Source organism: Parasteatoda tepidariorum, chromosome 11, assembly GCF_982258835.1.
Source record: "Parasteatoda tepidariorum strain Cologne lab strain chromosome 11, Ptep-v5.0, whole genome shotgun sequence".
Lineage (NCBI taxonomy): Eukaryota > Metazoa > Arthropoda > Arachnida > Araneae > Theridiidae > Parasteatoda > Parasteatoda tepidariorum.
Genome location: NC_141765.1, coordinates 19,424,719 through 19,448,821, shown reverse-complemented (window position 1 = coordinate 19,448,821; position 24,103 = coordinate 19,424,719). Strand labels below are relative to the sequence as shown.

Genomic DNA, 24,103 nt, shown 5'->3' with positions numbered 1-24,103 from the left:
TAGGGATAATGAGAAGCTTTGCTCCAAATACTGTTTAAAGATTTACTAAGTTTTATTTTTTTACAGTGTAGATCTACCATCAACAAAGTTATTTTATAACTGTACCTGTACACTTAATCTTAAATTTTTTCTTTTTGTAAATTTATAGAAACCATTTCATTTTAAATGTGATATGAATTGGTTTTGGTTGCCAACTAGAATTATACTACTAGATTACCTAATTTTAATATAAAATATACATTTACACGCTTTTATTTTAAACAAGAGATGCGAACTACCTGTATTTTTTGTTGAATATGATCTGCAACAGGCTGTCTTCTATTACTTGGAGTCGATCCAAACTCAGCAGTACTTGGACTTCTTGAGAGCTTCGTTACAACATCATATATTATGAGAGAACCCTCTGCAGTACCAACAATCACGCTGCCTGAGAGCGGTAATAAAGCTGTTATCCTAGAACCTCCAATTTCTTCTTCACCAGTCTAATGTTTAAAAGAAAATTTGTAAATAAAACTATTCATGTATTACGCTGTTTTCATAATTAGTTTACAGCGTTGTTATAATTGAAAGAGAGGTTCTTTTCCTGCCTTTCTTTTTAGAAAGTTCTGCACTAAAATGGCGGAAGCATTTAAAGGTTTTATTTAAAATAAAATGAAATATCTTTAATAAAAATCAAAAGTTTAATTCCTGTGTTGTATAAATTTTGTTACCAAGAAAAGGTACCCATACTTGTTAACATTACATTTAAAGCTAGTATATGCTTAAAGCACGTTTAATTGTCTTTTGATTAGTGTTATTAAATGTTTGAATACAAGTATTTTCTGAGTGACCTTATCGTTTTAACATAAATCATGTTTCAAAAGCGGAATGGAGAAATGCCCTATTCAGCTTGTATTTAAAAAGATTTAAAAAGATTGCTAAGGGAAGAAAATGTTCACATTCATAGTTAAAGATAAATTTACTATAACCTTTTACTCATTTGTAATATCTTACCCGTACTTTCTTGCAAACTCCGTCTTAAGAGATTAGATTTATTGAAACTAGCTATTTAAAATTTAAAACTATATAATTATAGGGCAAGTTTATTTTTTCTGCATTTCCATTTGTTTTATATGTTTTTATAATTAATTTCCCTTACCATCCCGTTCTGCCCTATACCTGGGACACGACAGGATACCTGATATAATATTCTGTTTTCGAATAAACAAACAGTTATCCTTTATTTTCCAAAAAAATATTGTATTTTTAAGAATATAAAAATATAATGTGTTCAAAGAAACATTTTCTGCTTCTTTTAATCATCTATTAAGTATTTTTAAAACATATTTTAAACTTGGTACTCCGCTCTACCCTGCTTTACCTATATTCTCTTCAAACGATTATTATTTCATTTAAAGTTTCAGTTTGTTACTTAAGAAGTAAATTTTTAAAGAAAATGCAAGGATATTTTCATTAATGCTTTTAAAACATGTTTCTTGTCAGTGTAGAAAAATGGCTACTGTATTTTATCGTACATAAGGACCTTGATTTTCAAATTTTTGTGCTCCAAACAATGTCAGTTTAATCATGGCTTCCACGAAATCTTTTATTGATACTACTATTGATAATTTGCTACAGAAAAAATAAATGATGTTAGTTCGAAGGTAATGTTACAAAAATAAACTAGTATATATTTTATACAATTGATATAATAACTATTGAACTGTTTTCTGCTATGTGATTCGCTACAATTTTATCGACTTGCTACTAAGTATAAAATAAAATCTATAATTGCAGATTCTAATTTCATTCCATTGGTAAAGTAGCTCATGCTGGTTGATGATCTGTTTTAAGAATGTAACTGTAGTTAGCTTCTAAGGTAAGAGCAGCCAAATTTTAATACCTTAAAATGGTTGTTTCCTTGTGTTAAAGTATAAAAAATTCTTCAGTCAATCACATATTTCTTAAATTCAATTTAATAACTAATATTTTTCATTACTCAAATAAGGCAAACAAAGATGCTGGGAGTTTCATAATTGACTGACGATTTGAAATATCAATTAAAAAAAAAAAGAATGAACGGAGATAGGAGTGAACTGTTTCTCCGCATTTTGCTTCAGGATTTATTTTTTTCACTAAATTTCCAAATTAGTTAAAAAGTTTTTCAATATGTGGCGCTGATGACTTTGAAACTATGAGGGTAGGAACGAATTATAGTGGCAACACTGCTATAGAGACAACATGCAACGGAAACGAATAATGTCGCTTATGCTACACGTTATTTACATACCTACCTTACCTCAGAGCAAATGAGCTCAAATTGACATTTTTGCGACATTAGCTGTATGAGCACTAACGAGAAGAACAGAGTCTCATATTAGCCGGTGGTCTAATTTAGTGTTGTCATGATATTTTCGAAAGTGGAGCATAGGAATTGCGTAGACATTGAATCTGGTAGAATTCAAATGGCGTGAGAGTATCATCGGGGTGTTAAAGCGTCTTGCAGAGTATCTTCATTATCTTACAGAAAAGGGACAAGATGGGGGTTAGAAATCTTTAATGAGAGGTACCAAAATTTGTCAGACATACACTGCTAGGTCATCCTAGTGTCAGCGAAGAAGAAAAAGGTCTACTGTTAAGAAAGTGCTGTACCACTTAAACTGTGACTGAGACCTTAGACTTACTCTGTGACCTAAACGAAGAAACCATTTCGAAGCACTCGCTTTAGAATTGTTCTACAGATTCTTCAGGTTGTAGAACATTCCATCAAAATTATCAACAGAACAAGCGCTGTTAAAGTTATCCTACGACTTACATATCACGAGCAACAGGTAGACAATGCTGGTGACTATTGACATTGAAGAACAATTTAACTTGATAACGCGTATCTTTTTGTACCAGTTTCGAATAAAAAGTTGCCACAGTAAAAGTTCTAACTCTCGTATAAGACAATATTTTTTGCAGCATGCGAGATCATTTAAACTAAAATATTTTGCTACAGGCGTCTGTTAATTATGTCCTTAGACTGACCTAAGTTATTGCAGCATATGGTTGCTATTTTAAAAACATTGTTTCGTAGCTTTTTTAGTTAAAGCACCATCGGTTGACGAACTTATTAACTAAATTTGAAACTTGGTTAGAAGAAAAGTTTCCTAAGCAGAACACAGAATACAGTGCATTTCTATCCTTTCCATTTTATTAAAAAGATGATTTCTCAAATCGTCGATTATATTCGGGACATCCGGTACATTTTGTGTAACAGATTATTCGCAAGCAATAAATTACATGATGTTCGTAACTTACAAATTATATTTCTTGCAAAAAAAAAAAAAAAAAAAAAAAAAAAAAATCTAAATGCAGAATTTTTCTATACTTTAACTTTAGGAAAAACTTCTATAAGTCTTAATGTATTTCAATAATTAATTAAAGAAAGTAAACTTTATAACGGAACTTAAATGCATGCATAAGCAGACATGCGTGTTAATTGTTCCTTAATGCCTAAAATGTGCTTGGAGTTCATGCATTTATGTTTTACAAAAATTGCTCACTCAGTATGTCATAACCACATGAAAAATTGATTTTCTCAACAGACCCTTGGTAATCACTAAGAAAATAGATTTTTGATGTTAATGTCATTCAATTTGATTAACAAGTTTAAAATATATCTGAATTAGAATATTGAAAAGTATACTAACTATCGATAAATCCGAAGAACTTATGACAAGTTTTGAAATACATATGTTTAACACAGTAGTAATACTTGCTGTTTCAAAGTGTAAGAATTCGTTTCCTACCTTTGGTGTGAAAAATATAGGTGCCGATAAATTTATCAATTGCTGCGTTTTGCAAATTACATGAAATATATTTCCACGTAAATTGTTCCTTTTTTGTGCGTGGTTCAATATTCGTTTGTAAGCTCTCGTTCTGTGGATCAACAAACAGACACGAGGAGGTGCCATTCATTCTCTGAAATATATCTAGACTTTGAGTTATCGATAGAAAAACAAGTCTACACTACCATTTGCTTTAATTTTAATTTGTTTTAAATACACTGTTAGAATTTTCATTCTAAAATTTTGATAAAATAACTGGCAGCAGTTTGTCTGTCCAATTAATGGTAAAATTTATAGTAAAGAACTTTTTCTAATTTTACGGTATAAAACCATAAACACAAGCTAGCCTTTTCGTTCGGTTACGCGAATTGGAGAATGCATTACGCAAATCGAGGAGTGCAGGATACTGGAAACTCTTCATTGCTGTTCTTGTATTGAAGGGATTGGAAGAAATATTGTGGTGTCAATGTTGGAACTTGAAAATCCTCGTTCTGTAAGTCCTGAGGTGACAGATTAGCCCTCTCGGCTACAATATGTACTCAGCTGTAAGGAACTAAGTGACTTTATTAGGTTGACCTAGTTGGTGCGATAAAATTCTGGTTGTTTAACCATATTAAGTGAAAGCAGTTAACAATGGTTTTTCTAAGAGTTAACAGTTTGAATACCATCTTATTTATGGTTATTTGATTGTTTTGTCGAATGTGATAAAATAGCAATTAAATAAATTGTTATCAAACTTTTTTTTCCCGAGAAATTTCTAACAGTGTAGTTTGAAAAGTATGTAGTTTGAAAAGTATGTAGTTTGAAAAGTATTTCATGAACTTATCAATTTGCAAAAGCGCATTAAAATCTAATTTCTCTAAGAGTATTTGTTCTTCAACTTGATACCTATAAATACTAATACTAAATATGATTTTGGAATAAATAAATAAATACTAAATAGGATTTTGGGAATAACTCTTGATGCTTATAAGCAATTAATAATTTTGAATTTTGTTGTAAAGTTTCTATTAAGTTTATGATATCATTAATTTGTTAGCTTTAAAGGTTTTTATAATAATTTCTTGAAGCAAGTATTTTTAAAAACTAATTAAAAGAAAATAACTTAAGCATATGACAAAATTTTGTTGCTTGGGAATTAAAATATTTAATTACGATAGTTATGGCATGTATATATTTAAGTTTCTTGCAGCCATTAATATTACAAAAATATTTTATAAAAGATAAATTTACCTTTGGAGATCGTGGATATTTATTGTCTTTTACATCAAACAGAAGTTTACAGGTCAATGTATGAGGATCCCAAAGTTGTAGTACAGATGATCCTCTGATAGTTAGCCATACTCCTCGATCGTCAGATACAAGCATTGACAGGTAATCTAAGCAACTCGATGATGTATGAAACTGATCTACCGAGTCTAAAGTTCTAAATAAAGCAAAATTGAATCATAGAAAGGTGGACGTAGGAGCAATAACGGGTTGTAAAGTAGAAAACAATTTTTGTAGCAAAAACTAGATTAAGTTGATTTTTAACAATGGTTGGAATTTTTTTAAATGAAAAAAAATTTGAAGGCCTTTATAAAGTTTTTAAAATGGGCGTTTACTCGTTCTATGTTTCCTCAAAATTTAAAAAAAACAAACAAAAAAAAACGTTAAGAAAATTTTGTGTTTTTGCTAAAAACAATTTCAAGTATATATACAAATTTAAAGCTAGTTATTTAATTTAAGATTTTTTTTTAAAAATAATTTTTTCATTCGGCTTTTTTTCCCAGCATTTCTATTTCTGCTTAATTCGTTTTAATGTTTTCAGTTGTCTTAAGACTAGACACAATTTCTTAAAATGTTTATATAATTATTACTTTTAATTGCATTTCCTGCATTTTTGATACATCACTGAGATATTTTAAGTATTTATTTTGGTTTCTCTTTTGTGTTAAAAGTTAATGATTAATCAAAAGTTGCTAATCTTACATACTACCATTTTGAGAAAAAATGCAAAAATTACACAGATTTATGAATACGTTACGTTTTGTAATAAATGATAAACTAATAAATTTTATGGACCACTTTTCGTACAAGAATGTTGATAAACTTTTAATGCTTTTTGATAAAAATAATTTTGATTTGGTTAATTTTACTGTTAGAAAAGCCTGAAACTGGACCAGGCAATTTTTAAACCGGTCATTAAAATAAAAATAAAAATATTTTTAAACTGAAAATGTAAATGTAAAATGTATATTTCTTTTTCCATAATATCTCCAAATTTGATTTTTTTTTCACTTTAAATTTAGGTCTATCACTTTTATCACAGCTAGTTTAAATATTGCATTAATAACATTTAATTTCGGATAAAATGTAATAGTAGTTCCACAATAGTCTCAATTTAATTTATTAAAATATTCATTTCATTTTAAAACGACATTAGAAGGAACTAATTCTATCTTTAATAGACTCTAAAATAACTCACTTAGTAGGATGTCTATTTAATAAAGTTTTATGAAAATAAAAAAAATTAAATACTTCAAAAGGTATATTTAACTCAATAAATAAAAAGAAATCAACATATACACTAGTATAAATATTTTGCCGAATGAATTATACAATAAATAATAAAAGCGTAATAGCTGAATAATTTATCATAAACATTCCGACCATTAGTACTTAACAGTGAAATTGAAATGTTTGGGGCATCATATGGTTAGCCACATATTTTAATTGTTCATGCTGGTATTTTTTGCGAAAAACACCATGATTTCTATGTAGGTTATTACATATTTTTGAGGATTGGGCAATTATCTAGAAGAATTTTTAGAAACCTGTAAAATACCAATCAGGAAGATACCTCAGAAACAATTTGTAAAAATAATGCAATCGAAAAAAAAAAAAAAAAAAGGCTTGCCACTATTTTTCTCAAAGTCCTTCAATTTATAAATAAATAAATTTGGTACTAAAATGGTTCAATATATTGACTAATCTTTATTGACTAAAACCCTATCAGATTCATTCTTCTAGGTTGTGTTATATGCACAAAAATGTTTATGTATCTAACAAAAAGCTTTTCGAATTTTTTTCTATTTCAAATTAAACACAAACCATATTTTTCAATTAGCCGTTTTTCAACTTGTCTAATTTTTTTAGTGCCTTATACTAGGAAAAACCTTTCAACTGTTTGCTTTTAGTAAAAGATATTTTCTATTTCCATTGAATTAAAATAGTAATTTCCAAAGATAACTAGAATTCGTAACCAGTAAAGCATATTAGTCATTGAGTCTCTGTAATTTATATATATTTAAATTGCTCATATATTGTGGTTGTTGGATTTATTTTAAACATAATTCATTAAAATAACGATTGATGCATAACTTTTAGAATTTAGAATGTGTGTAGCAACTAAGAAAATCCGTAGCTGTATGTATTAGTTACTTCACTTTCTTAATTTTAAAAGTATATGCTTTTTTTCTAAAGATGCAAGGCATAAGGAGAAAATTATATTTTAAAATTGGGTTTTTTGCAATAAAAAAATCAACTTTTCCAACTTACTCTAAAAATCAAAGGAAATGTAAAATTTTACCTCGCATTTAGTATCACTACACGGTTTCCTGTTCCACACCACAATCTTCGGTCAACATGCCGTAAACACGTCACTGGATTTGAGCCAATGATGATGTAAAAAGTTTCTGGTTTCGGAAATTGTCCTTCAATACTCTAAAATTAAAATATTTTATTTAACAAAGAAACGTTTGAGGCAATATCAGGGTAAGCCACTTTTTATATTGTTTAAAAGAGAGTTTTGTATGTAAAACCCTAGGATTTCCGTGCAGAAAATACTATGTTGTCATCTAGTTGAAATTCTGAACCCCCATCTTATCTGGAAACAATGCTAAGAAACAGCTTGAAGTAAAAAAGAGTGGCTTATCACTATATTGCCCAAACCTCTTTATATATCCATCACATCATGCAAAATATTATACTTTCATTATTATATAACAATAACATTATTACTGATAAAATTTTTTATTGGCCTTAAAAAATATAAAGATGGTAATTTTTTGAAGCCAAGGAAGTTTTTAACCGAGTATAACTTTTTGCTTCAGTTTCTTGGGATAATTTATTTGACATTATTATCTCCTTTTAATGAGATTATTAAATACCATAATAAAACTCTTTAATTTATCATAAACTATTCAATTTTTTTTCAAAAAATCTCTTTTAAGTTTTAAAATAAATCATTACCAAATTATATATTTTTTAATTTACTGAAAACAACGAACGAAGATTTTAGTGAACAGTAAAATGTATAAGTATTTGAATTTTTGCTATTTTAAATTATTACCATATTTTTTTCTTTTAAATTTGATAACAATATCGTTTTAGTAAACAGTAAAATATCTTTCTATATAAAGTTTTTTAAGAAAACTATCTTAAATTATAAAAAGCATTCTGAACAGGAATATGCTTTTGAATTTAATAAAAATAACATTTTAATAAACAGTATTTATTTTGACTAACACTCAGATTTTTTTACAGTGTCACTTGATATAACATAATATTGTTATATATGTAATATATATGATATTACATAATACATAATATAGAAGACAAAAATTGAAACTTGTTATTATTTAAAAAGAGAATTATCTGAATATTTCTTTTTTAATTACTTCAACAACAGCTACAGTTCCATCCGCTAACCCAGCATACACTTGTCTAAATCCGTCTTCTTCATGGGACGCCAGTGATAATACAGAATCATTCAGTCTTATTTCCCACAGTAATCGCCTAAAAATTATTTAATTAGGTTATATTCAAATTCAAATTATAAGCGTAACAAGAGAGAGGAATAAAAATAATAATAAAATTCCTTTATTTCTATTTATTGCTCAAAAATACGGGAGGAATTTCATTGATTTCCTGCAGATCCCAAAAACCAGTAATATCTTAACTCTTTCTTTAAATTGAAAATATCTTTGTTTCAAGATAACCTTTTAAACACAAAGTCTTAAGTATTCAGATTTTTTTAATCTTGATTAAGTTTCTAAAATATGTAAACGGGAGAAAGATTCTGTGGTAGTTTTTATTTCATGTTCTTAACATGTCGCAACGTTTACTTTACAATAAACTTCAGATTTTAAAATTTTCAAAATAAATTACATTTTTAATTTATCTGCGTAAAAAGAATTTTATACGATTTTTCGAAATATCTTTGTTGCTCTCGTTATTATCACTACTTGTTTCTTTTGGTAATTGTTTTCTGACAACTGTAAATTTCAACAGAGAAGGAGTATTTTTTAAATACATATATTCCGTGTATCATATCGAAAAAATATTATCTAAAAATAATCAAATAAAAACTTTTTAAAAAGTTCTCATTCAATTAATCAAAAGCGTATAATCATTATTAAAATATATAAAGCTTTTCTATGTAGTCAAAATTAAGAAACTGTTTCTTTGAAATGACACTTTTTTGCGTTTCGTAAAGTGGCTTATTTCATTGAAAATCATAAATAAAATTTAAACAGCTTTTGCAAAGTGATTAGGCTTAGGCAAAAACAAAAACATGTCTGTACGTACCGCGATTTCGTTGAATAAGCGTGCACAAAATGTGACAGTGTTCCCAAGAGCATTGTGTCATCATCTATAGCATGCATACACATGACTCGAGATTCCAGCTGAAATAAAATAGAATGAAAATTAATCTTTTTTATTCTACAATTTATTATACAAAGGAGACTTTCATAACAGTTTAAAATGGAGTCATTGGCAAAAAGTAGCATTAAAAAGCTCAGCTAAATGAATATGTATTATATTATCAATATACAAAGATCATTTCCTTTTACAGTTTTTTTAAAATAAGAAAAAAAAGTAGCAATTAGACTATTAGAATAAGAAAGACTATTAAATTTTTTTTAAAAATGTGGAATGTGTACTTTATTTTTAAATTTCTTATAGTCAGTTTGCTGCAAAAAAATTATTATTCCCTTCAAAAGGCAGAAAGTATAATTAAAGGATTCGAATTAACGCTATTAAAGTATAATTAAATCTTAATTAGTTCAAAGGGAAGTTCCCGTTCAAATTACAATGATATATAATTAAAATCGAAATGCCTCAACGGATTAAGTACTAGCTTCCCAATGATGTGACCCAGGTTCAAATACCATATCACATCATCCTACCTTGGTCAAGCACCTTGTCTTGTTTTTCTGAGCTCCATTTTTCAGTTGCCATGATAGGAATACCACGTAATTTCGATCCTGGTCACATGATGCGGACAACGCCTGAAGTGGTACCCTTCTCTCCAAACTTCCACATCACATCTAAAGAGAGGACTTTCAGTCACGACAGATTTAACGTGCATCTAGCTGCGTAAACACGCCAGTTGTTTAGTCGATTTCCAGGATAGAACTCACGACCCCCCGGCTCTCAACCAGTTGTGTGATCGACGCATTTACCGACAACACCAAGTTAGCTTTAGGTTCAAATAGCAGCGATGAAGGTACGGTTCGCACTGTGCCACTCACTCCAACTACAGTGTTGGCGTGAATTATCTCCAGAGAGAGAGTCAAATCATGGGTTCGAATTCCCATGTCCTCTTGCCAACAGTGAGATGTTTCTTTTTTTCATCTTGTAGGGCAATGCAGATTAGTTCTAACAAAAATTCCTCCACGACGGCTAGTTTGTCCTAATGCTGTATCCAGGAATTCCTATGCTTTTGGGTTGGGTTCAAGTTCAATAATTTGCGAAGAGTATATTTTGCAAGAAGGTAATTGTGATGCCACAATTGGCATTACATATTTATTTTCTATCTTTTAAAATATCTTTCATTACTTAAGCTTTTTTTTTTTTTAAATAGAATTACATTTAAAATAAATCAAAGACTTAATCTTTTAAAAACGAACATGAACATATAATGTTTATCCTTCTCTTATAGATCAATGTAACGGATACTTTTTATTTCATTACTAATGCAGACTCATTAATTCACTGTCGCCTCTAATCGAAAACAAAAATCTATTTATAACTTTTTATGCTAAATTTCTAACTGAAAATATGTTTCTGTTGCATGGTTGTAATAATTCTCATAAATTTGTTGGCGACTCGTGATCGCCAAGGTATTATTTTAAACCCAATATTGATATGCTGGTTGGCTTTGTTTTGGCAATGTTATAATTTATTAAATCGCCAATTTTGGATCTCCTACCCATGCTTCTGTGTCCGTTGGGAACAAATTACACGTACTTTTTAATCTGGATTTTGATTAGATAGGTCATGGGGGATTTTTCTCCCATGGCCTGTCCTCATTAATATTATTATGCAAAATTGATTCAATTGAAATTCTTATGGATAATATTTATATTTGCTACCTCGAGCTCTGCAAATATATTAAGTAAAAGCTTTTTATTAATTCTAATCCGGCTCAAGTATTATATTCATCATCTTCTGTTTTCATTACTATCTTCAACTGGCCCACTATACCAATACAATCTCCAACCTCACCTGATATTCCATCATCGCCATATAAAATGGCACCCTAAATCTTTTTTCATAAAATGGTGCCGTGACCAGGATTCGAACCTGGGTTATTGCGGTTAGAAATTAGAATATCCTGTCCAGGTGATGACAATGCCCAGCTAATTTCACATCAACATAAGATTTAATAACATGAGTATTGAAAAGATATATTTGAAGTATAACTTTATGTCATAAATTTTTTTAATAGTTTTACTTTGATATTTAACTATACATAAGTATATATTATAAGTTCCATGGATATATTATGTTTTAATGCATAAAATTTTTTTTATAACAGGGGGGGAGATCCATTAATTTAAAAAAAAAAATATGTGTATATATACTATATATACATATTTTTTTCTGTGTTCAGCGGGGATATATGTGATGCCACAATTGGCATTTGCAAGAAGGTAATATTTTTTTTTCATCAAAGAATATTATTTAATTTATTCTTGTTAATTTACCTAAATAATATTGTACACTTATTTCGACCACTTTGCTTCAAACTATCTACTTAAAAACTTTCAGTAGAAAAAATACAAAAATTTAAACGTAAGGAAAGAAATCGAGTTATTTTTGAATCACTATGTCCCTATCGGTGTCAAAAAAATTGCCGATATTTTTTTAAAAAATGTTTTAATAAAGGAAAGAAAAATGCGAATAAGAGATCAAGAGGACAATACGGCGTGATTTAAAGATGATAAACAGTTTTTACATTGATTAGAATTTCAATTTTCAATCGCAGTAGTTGAGTAGAATTTTTATTTACTCATACATGAAAAACAAGCAATTTAATTAGTTAGTAAAGCGATTAATTTCAAAATGGAAGTATGAGAATATATGAGTAGACCCATAAAAAAGCAAAGTTTCTTACAGAAGTTTCTTTAAAAAATATGCAATCTACTTTAAGATATCTAGAGGAATATTTGTTTTTCAGAAAATTTAAGGAACTATCGAAATTTAAGGTAAGGAAGATCAGTTGTGTTTTTAAGTATATTTATTACAACAAGAGATTAAAAAATAAATTCTGCTTAACGTCAGAAAATCAACTGGGCAGGCAATATGTTTTCAAAGTTATTTATCACTTCTTTTTCCAAAAACTATTTTGCTTCTATTACAGAATTTTTTTTTTGACAGTAGAATGGGGATCTGTTAAGTTAATAATACAGACCTTTAGCATGAAATAGGTATATGGGACTAGAAAATTTCTAAATATTCTGAATGTAAATATTGTAAATATTCAGGGTGATATTCTTTTTTTTATGTAATAGTATTTTACTACACATTTAAGAATATTTTATTCATAAACATATTGTTAAATGCATAATATTATATTTGAGTTTGAAATTAAACTAATATGAATCCTTACTTCGATGTTAAGTCTATACATAATGTTTTCATCACAGTTCACTTTAGTTATATGAGCTCCACTATGATGGCCGTGACAAAGCCAGAGCTTGTCTGAAATATCAAAACTAAATATTATTATCTTAAGTTCATTTACATTCAATTAAAATTGAATCTAATTTCAAACATATATTATTAGAGTTTTGCTTAATGAGAGCTCTTACTGTAGATGTTTAGGATACTTATAATGAATTTAAAAGAAGATTTATACATGATATTTAAACGAGGAAACAACAAAGTTATTAAAAGTTATCTAGTGAAACGCTATAGAGGAAAGTATACTGAAAACATCAAAATTTGTTTAATCTTTAAAAGAATCAAAGAAGATATGAAAGGATTTTATTAGAAACAGCTTTAAGTTTCATCAGGCAATCCAACAGGTTTTAGAATTTTTATTCCCGACTTCCTCACAAGTAATTTGTAAGATTTTGAAAATGGTTTCGTTAAGTTTCTCTTAAGCATTTTAAAAAACGTCTTTCTGGCTTAAAATTTAATTAGTAACCCCTAATAGGTATACTTTTGGCAATTTATCAATTTTTTTTAGCAAGAATTATAGAAATATTTATCAAGAGTGCTCATTAGGAAAAAACTCTGCATGCACTAATGACAAACATAAAATTTATTCAACTTTTAAGAAACGTTTCTTAAAGTATATTTTATACGTTTCTTAAAGTATATAAAGTACTTGATTTATCTTATTTAAAATCTATTGTAATTTTTGTCGATGAAAGAAAGAAAACATAGTTAATAATTTGATCAATTACCTTTATCATACACTGCTGCACATTCAATCACAAACTGATTCACACTTAGAAAGTCAAGTTCTGAAAACTGTAAGAAAATATGAATATTATGTAGCTGTCAATATAAAATTTAAAAATTCATTCAAAGTTTCATTCACTAAATGAAACAAATTTGTTTTAAAAAATTTCTAAAAATTAAAAAGGATTCAGTAAAAAAGTTTTAAGAAAAAGTGCTGTAAAACTAAAATGTATGACAAAGATTAATATATTTATTGGAAATCATTGAAAAAGGGCCATTATATCCAAATGACAATATAATTCAATGTATTTCTTCATTTATTACCTTTTTAATCTTTACTCATTGTTAATCGGCGACGACTTAACTCGTTATTGCACCTGTATTATCTATTTCAATTTATGAAATCTAGGGTGATGTCGAATATTGCAAAAGCTTTACACATCGTGTTAAGTCGTGTCTGCTTTATAATAATGTGAGTAATATGCTACAATAATCTTTTATTTTACTTCCATATTAAATTATAAATTAATAGACGGTGACATGACATAGTTTTTGTGTAAGATTGCTGGTCAACGAAGTGACACAATTATAGCACGGTTAAAATTTTCGTTCTGCAATTACGGTAAAGCAACCGGCAGCAGTTTGTCCATACAATTAATCGTAAAGTTTATGGTTAGGCATATTTCTTTACCATTACTGGTGTGAAACTGTTTACAACTGATATAGTTTAAAAAAAACGAAAATATGAAATTTAGTTGGGTGTTGGAGATGATAGGTTATGCTAGAATTTTTTTAGGCAATAGACATTGGAGCTAGGTTGCAATTGAGCTGCGTTTTATAAAGTGAGCCGTAGCTAAATTAGATTATCTAGTGGGGACACCCATTGAAAGAGATGGGAACTACCAGATTCTTTTTTCTAGAGCAGCTCTGTGGTGTTGGCATCTATGGGGAATGAAAATTTTGTATTTCAATAACTGAGGAAGACAAGACACAGGAAACTCCTCATGTGTTGGAGGAATAGAAGTATTATTGTGGTGTCAACGCTAGGAATCGAAATTCAGACTGTCTGTTCAGACGGTCATGAAATTGACAGATTTGCGTTCTCGACTAAAGTATGTAACCATTTTCATGAAACTAAGTGGCTTCATGAGGTGTTCACCATACACCTCTTACTATAAGATTATTAGGCATTCGCTGTTGTGTTAGACATCTGATGATGGAAAATAAAAAATATGAATTCGTTATCCTTATCAGATGGCTTAGCCTCCAGATTTCGACGAACATGCTCTCGATTCTTATTGGTCGAAGGCCTAGTTGGTGGGGATAAAATTCTGGTTGTTTAACAGTATTAGGTAAAAAAGAGCTTGAATATACCATTTTCTTATGGTTATTTGGCAGGTTTGATTGAATATGTTAAAATAACAATTAAATAAATTGTTATTGTTTCCGAGAATTTTCTAACAGTATAAGAATGATGGTCTTATATACTTAAAGGAAAGGTAATAAAAGTGCTTTTCTCAAAAAATAATAATTTCTTTTTTGCATACAAATATATTCTAAGTTAAGATATATTAACTTTAACATAGTGTAAAATTATATTAACTTTACTTTAGTTGTGGACATATTTGCCCTCAAAATTTACATTTTCTTATCTATAAAAATGCCGACTAATAATGCCGACGTGAAAGCGGAATTATTAGCTTCAAATTTATTTGGAAAACATTTTGACAAGCATGCTTTAGTGTATACTCATTCTAAATCGGTGAGTTTTGATTTAGTGACCAATTAAAATGGTTTTCATTGAAATATACACTATTGAAAATAAATGTTTCAACAGCTAAAGCGAACGAGACAATATTTCTTTTTACATGTACTGGAAAAAATATACATCAAAACTGAGGCTTTGCTACTTTGTTTTTAAATTTAATTGTATTTAAGGTGCTTTTCTGTGTGCTCCAGAAGAAAAAAAAGAGTTTAATTGGTTCTACGTTATTTATACGTAGTTTTGAAATTCCTCTTATGAAAGTTTAAAATTAATTTTTTTTTTGGCGTTGTTAATTCAATCATATATATATTTTCCTTAACTTATGTAAATTGGAAGCATTTAAAGTTTAACTTCACCTAAAAATAATTAAAGAACAACTGAAAGGAAACTTGACAATTTTTTTTTACTTTTCTTTTAAGTTATAAAAGTAATTAATACACATTTAAGAGCAAAACTTACCATCCTTTCCCTGTCTTTTAAAGCAATTTTTTCTAAATCCATTTTTTTAGCATGCTCCTTTAGTGTTTTGTAGTAACATGCTTGTTTGGTTGCTATGTCTTGTCTTCGAGTAAAGGGTTTCAAGTCTTCGAAGGCTGTCTAGAGAGGAAAATAAAGTCTTAAGAGTGGCATTTGTGCTTATCTGTAGTTAATTTTTTGTCATTTTCCACGAATTTCGTTGTACTTGTTGAAATGAAAGTTGCTAGTAATATTCAAGAAAAATTCTTGAAATGAATTCTTGAAATATTGATACTTTTCTAACTTACATTCAATTAAATTTCTTGGGGAGAAAATTAGAAGAACTGATTTAATAAATAATAATAAGAATTAGAAGAAAACAAATAACTTCAACCCACTTCCATTCAGTTAAAAACATATAACTTTTACAGATCGTCGTCGGGTCTACAATCTAAAGAAAACAAAGGTTAAACATTGAACTGTATTTTCACTACCCTGATATCGTGGGAAATTTCGTTACACTTAAGAATGTGTCGAATTGAACCAAATTTTCTTTCAAGTTGAACTATAGTTTTTTTATTTGTAATCAAGCTCAAGATGGTTGAAGTTGCATGGTAATAGGGTAAACTTAATACCTTATTAAGGTTGTAGCAAACTTGTTCGATATTATGGTTCAATGTTGTCCAACTATGTGCCTAAGAGCTACTAATTTGTTAACGAGAAGGGTATCAACTTATGTACTGTGTAAAGTTTGTAATTATTTACAATGTTTATAATACATTAAATTCTGAATTTAAGAACTAAAAATCATGATTAACATAATGTCAAGCATTTATTTCGAGAAAGTGTTTCCGAAAATAACATTAACAGCGTCTTATTTAAAAAAAAACATTATACTTATAAGGCTTTAAATTTTGCAAGGTGTTAAACTAGACCACGTTTTCTTACAAGTTGAACTATAGTTTTCTTTTCTTTTTTTGTATTCAAGTTAAAGATGGTTGAAGTTGTATAGTAATATGGGTTCAACTTATAACTTTATATTAAGGTAAGTTATTTAAGTTCAACGTGGTCCAGAATTTCTAACTATGTGTCTGAAAGCTACTAATGGGTTAAACAGAAGGTAATATTAACTTATGTACTGTGTTAATGCAAATGCATCGTGTAAAATTATTTGTAATGTTAAAAGTTCATCCAATTCCTAACGTTAATTCAAGATCTAAAAAACATTTATTTCCAAACTATCTAGCATTTACTTCGAAAAAATGTTTCAGGTAATAAAACTAACTGCGTCGTGTTTTAAAAATATTATATTTATTTTATAATTCTTGATTTTTATATTCATTATCACCTAAATGGTTATAAAACTGAATGTTTCGAATTTCAATTAATATAGTGCTTTGATAGAAATTCCAAAATTTATTTTAATGATGTGTTCTATCATTGAAATTTTGAAGATAATATTTTTTTTGAAAAAACTTTAATAACGTTACAAATTTCAAAGAACTTTCTATTTGGGGGATCGGAAAATAATGCAGTTTCGGGACATTTGATATTTGTTATCACGATTTTATTTTTAATCAATAATGTATTCACCCTCATTAGCAACAACCTTTCAATGCCGGATCGAAAATGAATCGAAATGGATCGAAAAAAATGAATTGCTTTTTACTAACGAATATTTAATTCGCCGAAAACGACATTACTTTCCGGTCCCCCTAATATATCATTTAGTTTCCCTTTTCGATATTTATATATTAATTTGTAGTGCAATCCCTATGAAAATAAAGTACACGCAGTATTTTTTTAATCCACAATATCTGTTAAGAAAATCTCAGTAACCACACACACAAAGAATAAATCTAAAATATTATAGTTTAAAAATTACGTATCTCAATAGCAATTAATAATAATATTTTAAATGAATTCAATTTTACTTTATTCGCTTCGTGGACAGAGACATGTTCATTTCATTTATTTACGTAGACTCATTCATTTCTTAATTTTCTTATTCCGTAATTTTCCGATTTATCAATACGCTGATTTCGATAATTTATTTATTTTCTCTTTTACTGATTTGCCCTTAGGTTTATTTGTATAATTCAATTATTTACTTTTATCTACGTTAACTGGGCTTACAGTAAATGGATAAATTAAAATTTTACTTTGGGTCTTTCAGAACATCCGTAATAAGAACCCCAAGTTAACATTGTAGTAAGAACGCGAAATTACGGAATGCTCTTGATATTATTTCGCATTTTTATTAATAATAATAATGATTGAAAATGAATAATAAATATTTTGTTCATCCATTTTATGCCATTAAATGAAATTACTGCCATCTTCCTACTTAGAATACTGGTTGATGGCTCGCAGACATAAACGAAATTCATGTAAGTTTTGGAATTCTTTACATTTTTCACAATTAAGTTTATTCCTTAAAGACATTTTCTCAGTAGATGGCAGCACGAGAACTTTTGTTTAAAGTGACCTAATTATCTTGATTTTAAAACATTAAATTTCCTTTATTTTCATTTTTTTATACGAAACTTTTCTTTTCCTATGAGAATATTACCATTTCACAAAAGCTAGTCAGAAGAATAAATATATTTATAAATATCTATAATATTTACAGACTGTTTTCGTAATATATATAATTAAAGACTATAATGTATTAACCTAATTGAAACTTACTTAAAAAAAACAGACATTTTGCTGATTATATGGCATTTGGTATTTTAATTATGCAATAGTACGGAACTTATTAAATAGTACTGATTGAACTTATTGAAAACTATATTTTTCACATTATATATTATTTGGTGATGTAATTGTGAAATAGAATATAATTGGTTAAATTAATTTATCATTTCGAATTTTCACAGCTTTTGTTAAAACTATAGAAAATTGGGTAACTACTGTAAATTTTGTAAACTGTTTAGCAGCGTAAATGCCAGCTGAAGTGGAAGTCAAAAATTATTTCAATATAAGTTTTGCACTATTGTTTTTATTTTATTTTATTATAGCTCTTAATGCTTCTTTTAATCAGGACTGAAATTTTATTTAGATTTGAGACAAATATTACATGCTGTCAAAATAAAATTTATGTTGACAGCATAAAAAACACGAATATTTGTTATCAAAATAAAAAGAGAAATGAATAATATTTTAATCTTGAATACTTATTAATGGTCGATTTTCAGTTGCTCAAATCACCACTCTTCAATAATTTCGTTAAATCAACTAGAAACTTTTTTAACCTGGCAATTTTAAAATAAATTCAGAATTTAGAGAATATAAAAAATTTAAATCCCTCGAAAAAGATATCTTATTAAAATATTTGCTCAATGCAAATTGATAAAATGAAGAACACTTTTTTTCTATGCATTGTGAAAAACTGCTTTCGAGTTAGGTTTGAAAAAAAGAGATACCTATTGAAATAACCGTATGAAACGTGTTGCCATTTATAAAATTGAAAAGAAAAAATACTTGGAAATAATTTGTGTAAAATATTGCTTAATTATAGAGCAATCTTCGATCCGAGTTTTTCTTTTTTTTTTTTTTTTTTGGATTAGCTGGCACTAATCCAAAAAAGTCTCTGAAATTATCTGAATACTCTGCATTATTGGAAACAAATGTACAGAAAATATCAGTAAATGAACTGAAAACTCAATTATTAGAAAATATAAAAGATTGAATGAAATGTAGAAAAACAATGTTGAATGGGAAAAGTGTCAAATTGTAACAGGAAATTTAAATTCCGTAAACCACAGAATTATTACATGTTGAAAAGATATAGATAACACTGGGGAACAAATTTTTTGTTGCGTTCATACAAATGCTTGATCTTGACTAATTCGGGTGTAGGTATTTTAAATCAGAAATTAGTTTTGCTCCAAGAACTACAAATTTTTTTTAAATGGCATTTTTATTTTTTGTCGAAATGAACAAGTTTAAAAACGTTATATATAACAGGGGGCACGTAAATGTTGCCACAAACTTCTGTGAAAGTGAGGGCATATCATCAGAAATAAAATTGCGTAGGAACCCATGCCCGGAAATGACGTCGTACGCACCTATGGGCACTTCTCTATTATGACCTGCTCCAAAAAACACGAAAAAAAAAAACAGCTCATAATAGTGTAGCGCCAGTAGCGGTGTATGATTACATTTCAGGGCTGGGGTTCCTATGAAACTTAAATCCTGATTATGTGAAGTTTGTTGCAATATTTAGGCGACCCCTGTTACATATAACGTTTTTCAACTTGAGCATTTCGATAAACATAGACTGAAAATTTTATTTAAAAACAAAACTGTAACTTTGAGATCAAAAACCGACTGCAAATTTGAAATCTGCGATACGAAGGTATCTAAAATAATGTTTCCCAGTGTAATTTTTTAAAAGGCATATTGTAAAATGACAGTTTTTCAATAACATAATTGATTTAAATAATTGCTATATCAAAGCTGAAAATATTTATATTAAAAAAATATGCTCTGAAAAAAATGTACATCTGTTTTTTATTTGCGGAAAGCTAAGGTAAATAAAATATTCACAGTATATTAATAAAATAGAGCATTCATATTAAAAAAGAAAAAGAAAAATAACAATAAAATCAATAACGCAGATACTTATAAGTACAAAAAGTACCTGGAAAAGATGATCAACATCAAAGCAGAGTTTTGCAGCAGATTTGAGCTGCCTCATGATAGAAACAGTATCTTGTTTCGCCAATAGTGATCTTTCATTCATCTTGAGTATGGCCAATGAAAAACGGAAAAGTACTTTAGGACCCTCTAACAGAAAACAGTCCCAAATACGTAGTAAAGTCTGAAAAAAAAAAACATTCGTTTGTAGTAAGCAAATTATTGTAAAACTCCCATGATTCATCAAACTTATAAAAAATTAATGAACACATTTAATATAAAAGTGGGTAAGTTAGACTAAAATAAACGAAACAGTTGGTAAAAAGTTTAGAGAATTGGAAATTTTTTAACTGTAAATAATTTTGAATTCACTGTAAAAAGAGGTATTTCAAAATGGAGCAAAAATGTGTCAAAATAGCTTCAAAGCAAAAAATAGTCGAATTTGAAAACCTCATGTCTTCAAAATTAAAACAGCTTATACTCGTTTCTGAGCAAAATGAATAGTCTCAACAGTGATATAGAGGGAAAATTATGTGAGAGGCTATCGGTAAGATTCGAACCAAAGACTCCCAGGTTCGTAGTACTATACTCTAACCACCATAAAAGTACAGCCCTGTCCTATAACGGAAGCTTTCAGTAACGGCCGCTGCAAAGACATACTAATTTCCAATTTCAATGTCTCAAAGGGTTGCAATTTGGAAAAGATGGCTCCAAAACTTAGTCAGGAGATCGGTAATTTTAAGCTCACTTTTTGCTTATTTCGCTATATCTTAAAATGTTTTAAGCAAATGGAATGCATGTCATGATGTATCATTGTAGTGGCCTATATATAAAGCTTTCTAACTCCTCATCGACTAGGGAGTATCGTGGTTCGAGTATCTTTCTACGGATTCGGAGGTGCGTGGTTCGAAGCCAACGATCACATCTCCCGCACATTTATCCCTCTACATCTCGCTTGAGACTATGCATTTTTCTCAAAAATGAGCATATGATGTTTCAATTTTGAATATGGGGGGTTTTCAAATTCGACTATCATTTGTTTTGGAGCTATTTTGACGCAATTTTGAGAAAATCTTTTTTGCAGTGTGGAGAATGCAGTTGTTTCAAGGCTCTAAACCATCAAATGCCTTTCTCATAGCCTCATATCGACAGTCAGAAAGATGGTTGCTTTATTTTTAATTTGCATAAAAAAAAGGAAAATGTATAACACTTTGTTTTGTTTATTTCATACTTAAATAAGTAATTGATAAGTGATTCATAGTTAATAATTGAATTTCGTACCAAAATTAATAAAAGAGGCACTCCTCTGGTGGAGTACTTGCATACTCTCAATTATTTTTATATTTTTAGCTACATTTATAGTATTATACAGTAAAGCACTGTATATACATCATTCAAGGAATTGATGTAAATCGACGTATAAATGCAAAGGCGTATAACCGAAAATTACACAAATTGAAAGCACCTAATATTACTGATATAGAAAAATAGTAAAGGTAATGGTAATTAAATAAAAATTTAAATTATAGAAATAATATAAAACAATAATATTTGAAACCAAAAATCGTTCACAAAAGAGGAAAAAAAATCATAGCTTTATTTCACATTTTGAGTGCTTAATATTTACAAATTTTTCCATACTGGTAGACATTCCAGAAGAAAAATCTTTGAAAGGAAATTTTTTTTTTCAGATCCTCACTAGAAATTCTCGCATCCATGCCAAATATTTATGGTAGTGTTTTTACATAATAAATTAAAATTAATAAAAATACTAAATAAAAATAAACAAATAAATAAATTAAAAGGAGACGGATAACATATAATTTGCGTTTTTGCCGAGGTATAAGCAAACCATTTTATCATTGAAATAGACTGAGAATTATCTGGGGCTTTAATGAAAAAGACGTATAAATGAGAAACGAATAAACAATGCTTTATTGTATTATTAATAATTATATTATTTATAGCACAATGTTATTGAAAATTACAAGTAAAAATGAAAGCAAAATTTTTTGTTACAATAATAATATAATAATACTAGAAATATTTCTTTCTCAAAAAGTGTTTTTATTATTATAATAAAAACACCATCATCCAAAATTATATTAAATAAATGGAATCTTATTAACTTTAATGTATTACATAAATAATAATTACAATAATTTTAGCTATGCTTTTTACTTTTATTTTATACGTACATACTTTAATCTAATGATGCTACCAACTATTCTATGCACATATTGTAATTGAATGAAGCGATAATGAAGAATAAGGAATGAATAATGAAGGTTTAATAAAGAGAAACTCCTTAGAAGCATGTAATGACGTCTGATAGGCGGCATTTGATCATTTCCCATTTGGGAATTGCATCACAATTTGAGGATTGCCAGCGGCTCTCCAGTAAGGAAGGAATGTAAAGGGACAAAATCTTGTCAAAATTCATAGGGAATCTAGTACATGGTCTATTTTCTATGATATTTCAAATCATACGATATTTTGTTTTTTCTTTTGATGAAGTTTGATTTTTTGAATTTTATTTCATTTACTTAATTTGAGAGCATGTTGGATGGCGCAAAATCATGATTTGAATATATATATATATATATATATATATATATATATATATATATATATATATATATATATATATATATATATATATATATATATATATATATATATATATATATATATAATGCTAGTGTGAAGCAAATGTCACCATGGATATAATACTCAGGAAATACTAATATATATATGAAACTTATACAAAGCATTTTTAATTTCGATACTTATTATCTAAATATTGGAGTAATCTAAATAATAGCTGATAAAAAAGGAACAAAATCATGAAAAGTCATGAAAAAATTTGCGATATTGTGTAAGTAAATTTCACAAACACTATTTTGCATTTAGTGTTTCAAGCGACAGAAACTTTTAAATTGGTATTTTCGTTTAATATTAAATCTAGGACACATTCAGAAGCTGAATGCGCTTAAAAAACAATCAGGCATACCTTAACTTTTTAAAATTAATTGCTGAATCTAAGACTATTAAAAAAATAATATTCATACTAAGAAATGCAAAAAAAAGAAAGAAAGCAATTACTATGGAAAAAAAACTCAAACTTATTCTTTGAAGGTAAAATGTATAAATTTTCATTTTGTTTGTTTCGGGAATTGAGTTTAGAGAATGCGTGTTGATATTTCTCGAACTGACTGCATTTCATTCAGTTTTAAACTAAACAAACATTTATTTTCATTAAAACGATAAAAAAATTACAAAAAAGAAATTCGTTTAATTTTCTCAAAAATTCTGATAAAAATGTAGGCAAAATTTCCACCATATTATAATATTCTCTTACTCTGAATCCGTTGCCACTTTCAGAGAATATTTTCAACTGATAAATCGAGTATACACAATTATTTTAATAAAAAATGCTCTGCAAGTAAAATGAAAAAATATCTTGTTTTGAGTTAAAAAATAATTTATCGTTATCTTTAAAATTTTTCGTACTTTGAGTTGAATGTTAACTGTAATAATTTTTCGAACACAAAAAATGGCAAATAGCATTTGGAAATATAAAAATAAATTGTTCTCAAAATATAACTCTTTTTTTTATACATCGAGATAGATAATAATAAGGGCGCAATGGCCACTATTCCGCATTTTTAGAACCCAAGTATGCAGGTGGTGGCGCACATGAGGATTCAAAGTAATAGAAGAAGGAAGAAAAAAAAACTATTTC

The 24,103-nt window shown here is 28.2% G+C and overlaps 1 protein-coding gene across 10 annotated transcripts in view; it reads right to left on the bottom strand.

Annotated features, from left to right (window-relative positions):
- Window positions 1-24,103, bottom strand: part of LOC107451019 (uncharacterized) — a 227,555-nt gene that overhangs the window by 13,113 nt on the left and 190,339 nt on the right. For all 10 annotated transcript variants that reach the window (XM_071187637.2, XM_016066980.4, XM_071187638.2 and 7 more), the window contains 9 exons: window positions 20,363-20,542; window positions 15,718-15,855; window positions 13,496-13,562; window positions 12,694-12,785; window positions 9,384-9,481; window positions 8,474-8,591; window positions 7,384-7,517; window positions 5,046-5,238; window positions 279-482 (listed from right to left, as the gene is read on the bottom strand). In XM_071187637.2, coding sequence (XP_071043738.2) covers window positions 279-482; window positions 5,046-5,238; window positions 7,384-7,517; window positions 8,474-8,591; window positions 9,384-9,481; window positions 12,694-12,785; window positions 13,496-13,562; window positions 15,718-15,855; window positions 20,363-20,542 — 1,224 coding nt within the window. The remainder of the gene's footprint in view (window positions 1-278; window positions 483-5,045; window positions 5,239-7,383; window positions 7,518-8,473; window positions 8,592-9,383; window positions 9,482-12,693; window positions 12,786-13,495; window positions 13,563-15,717; window positions 15,856-20,362; window positions 20,543-24,103) is intronic.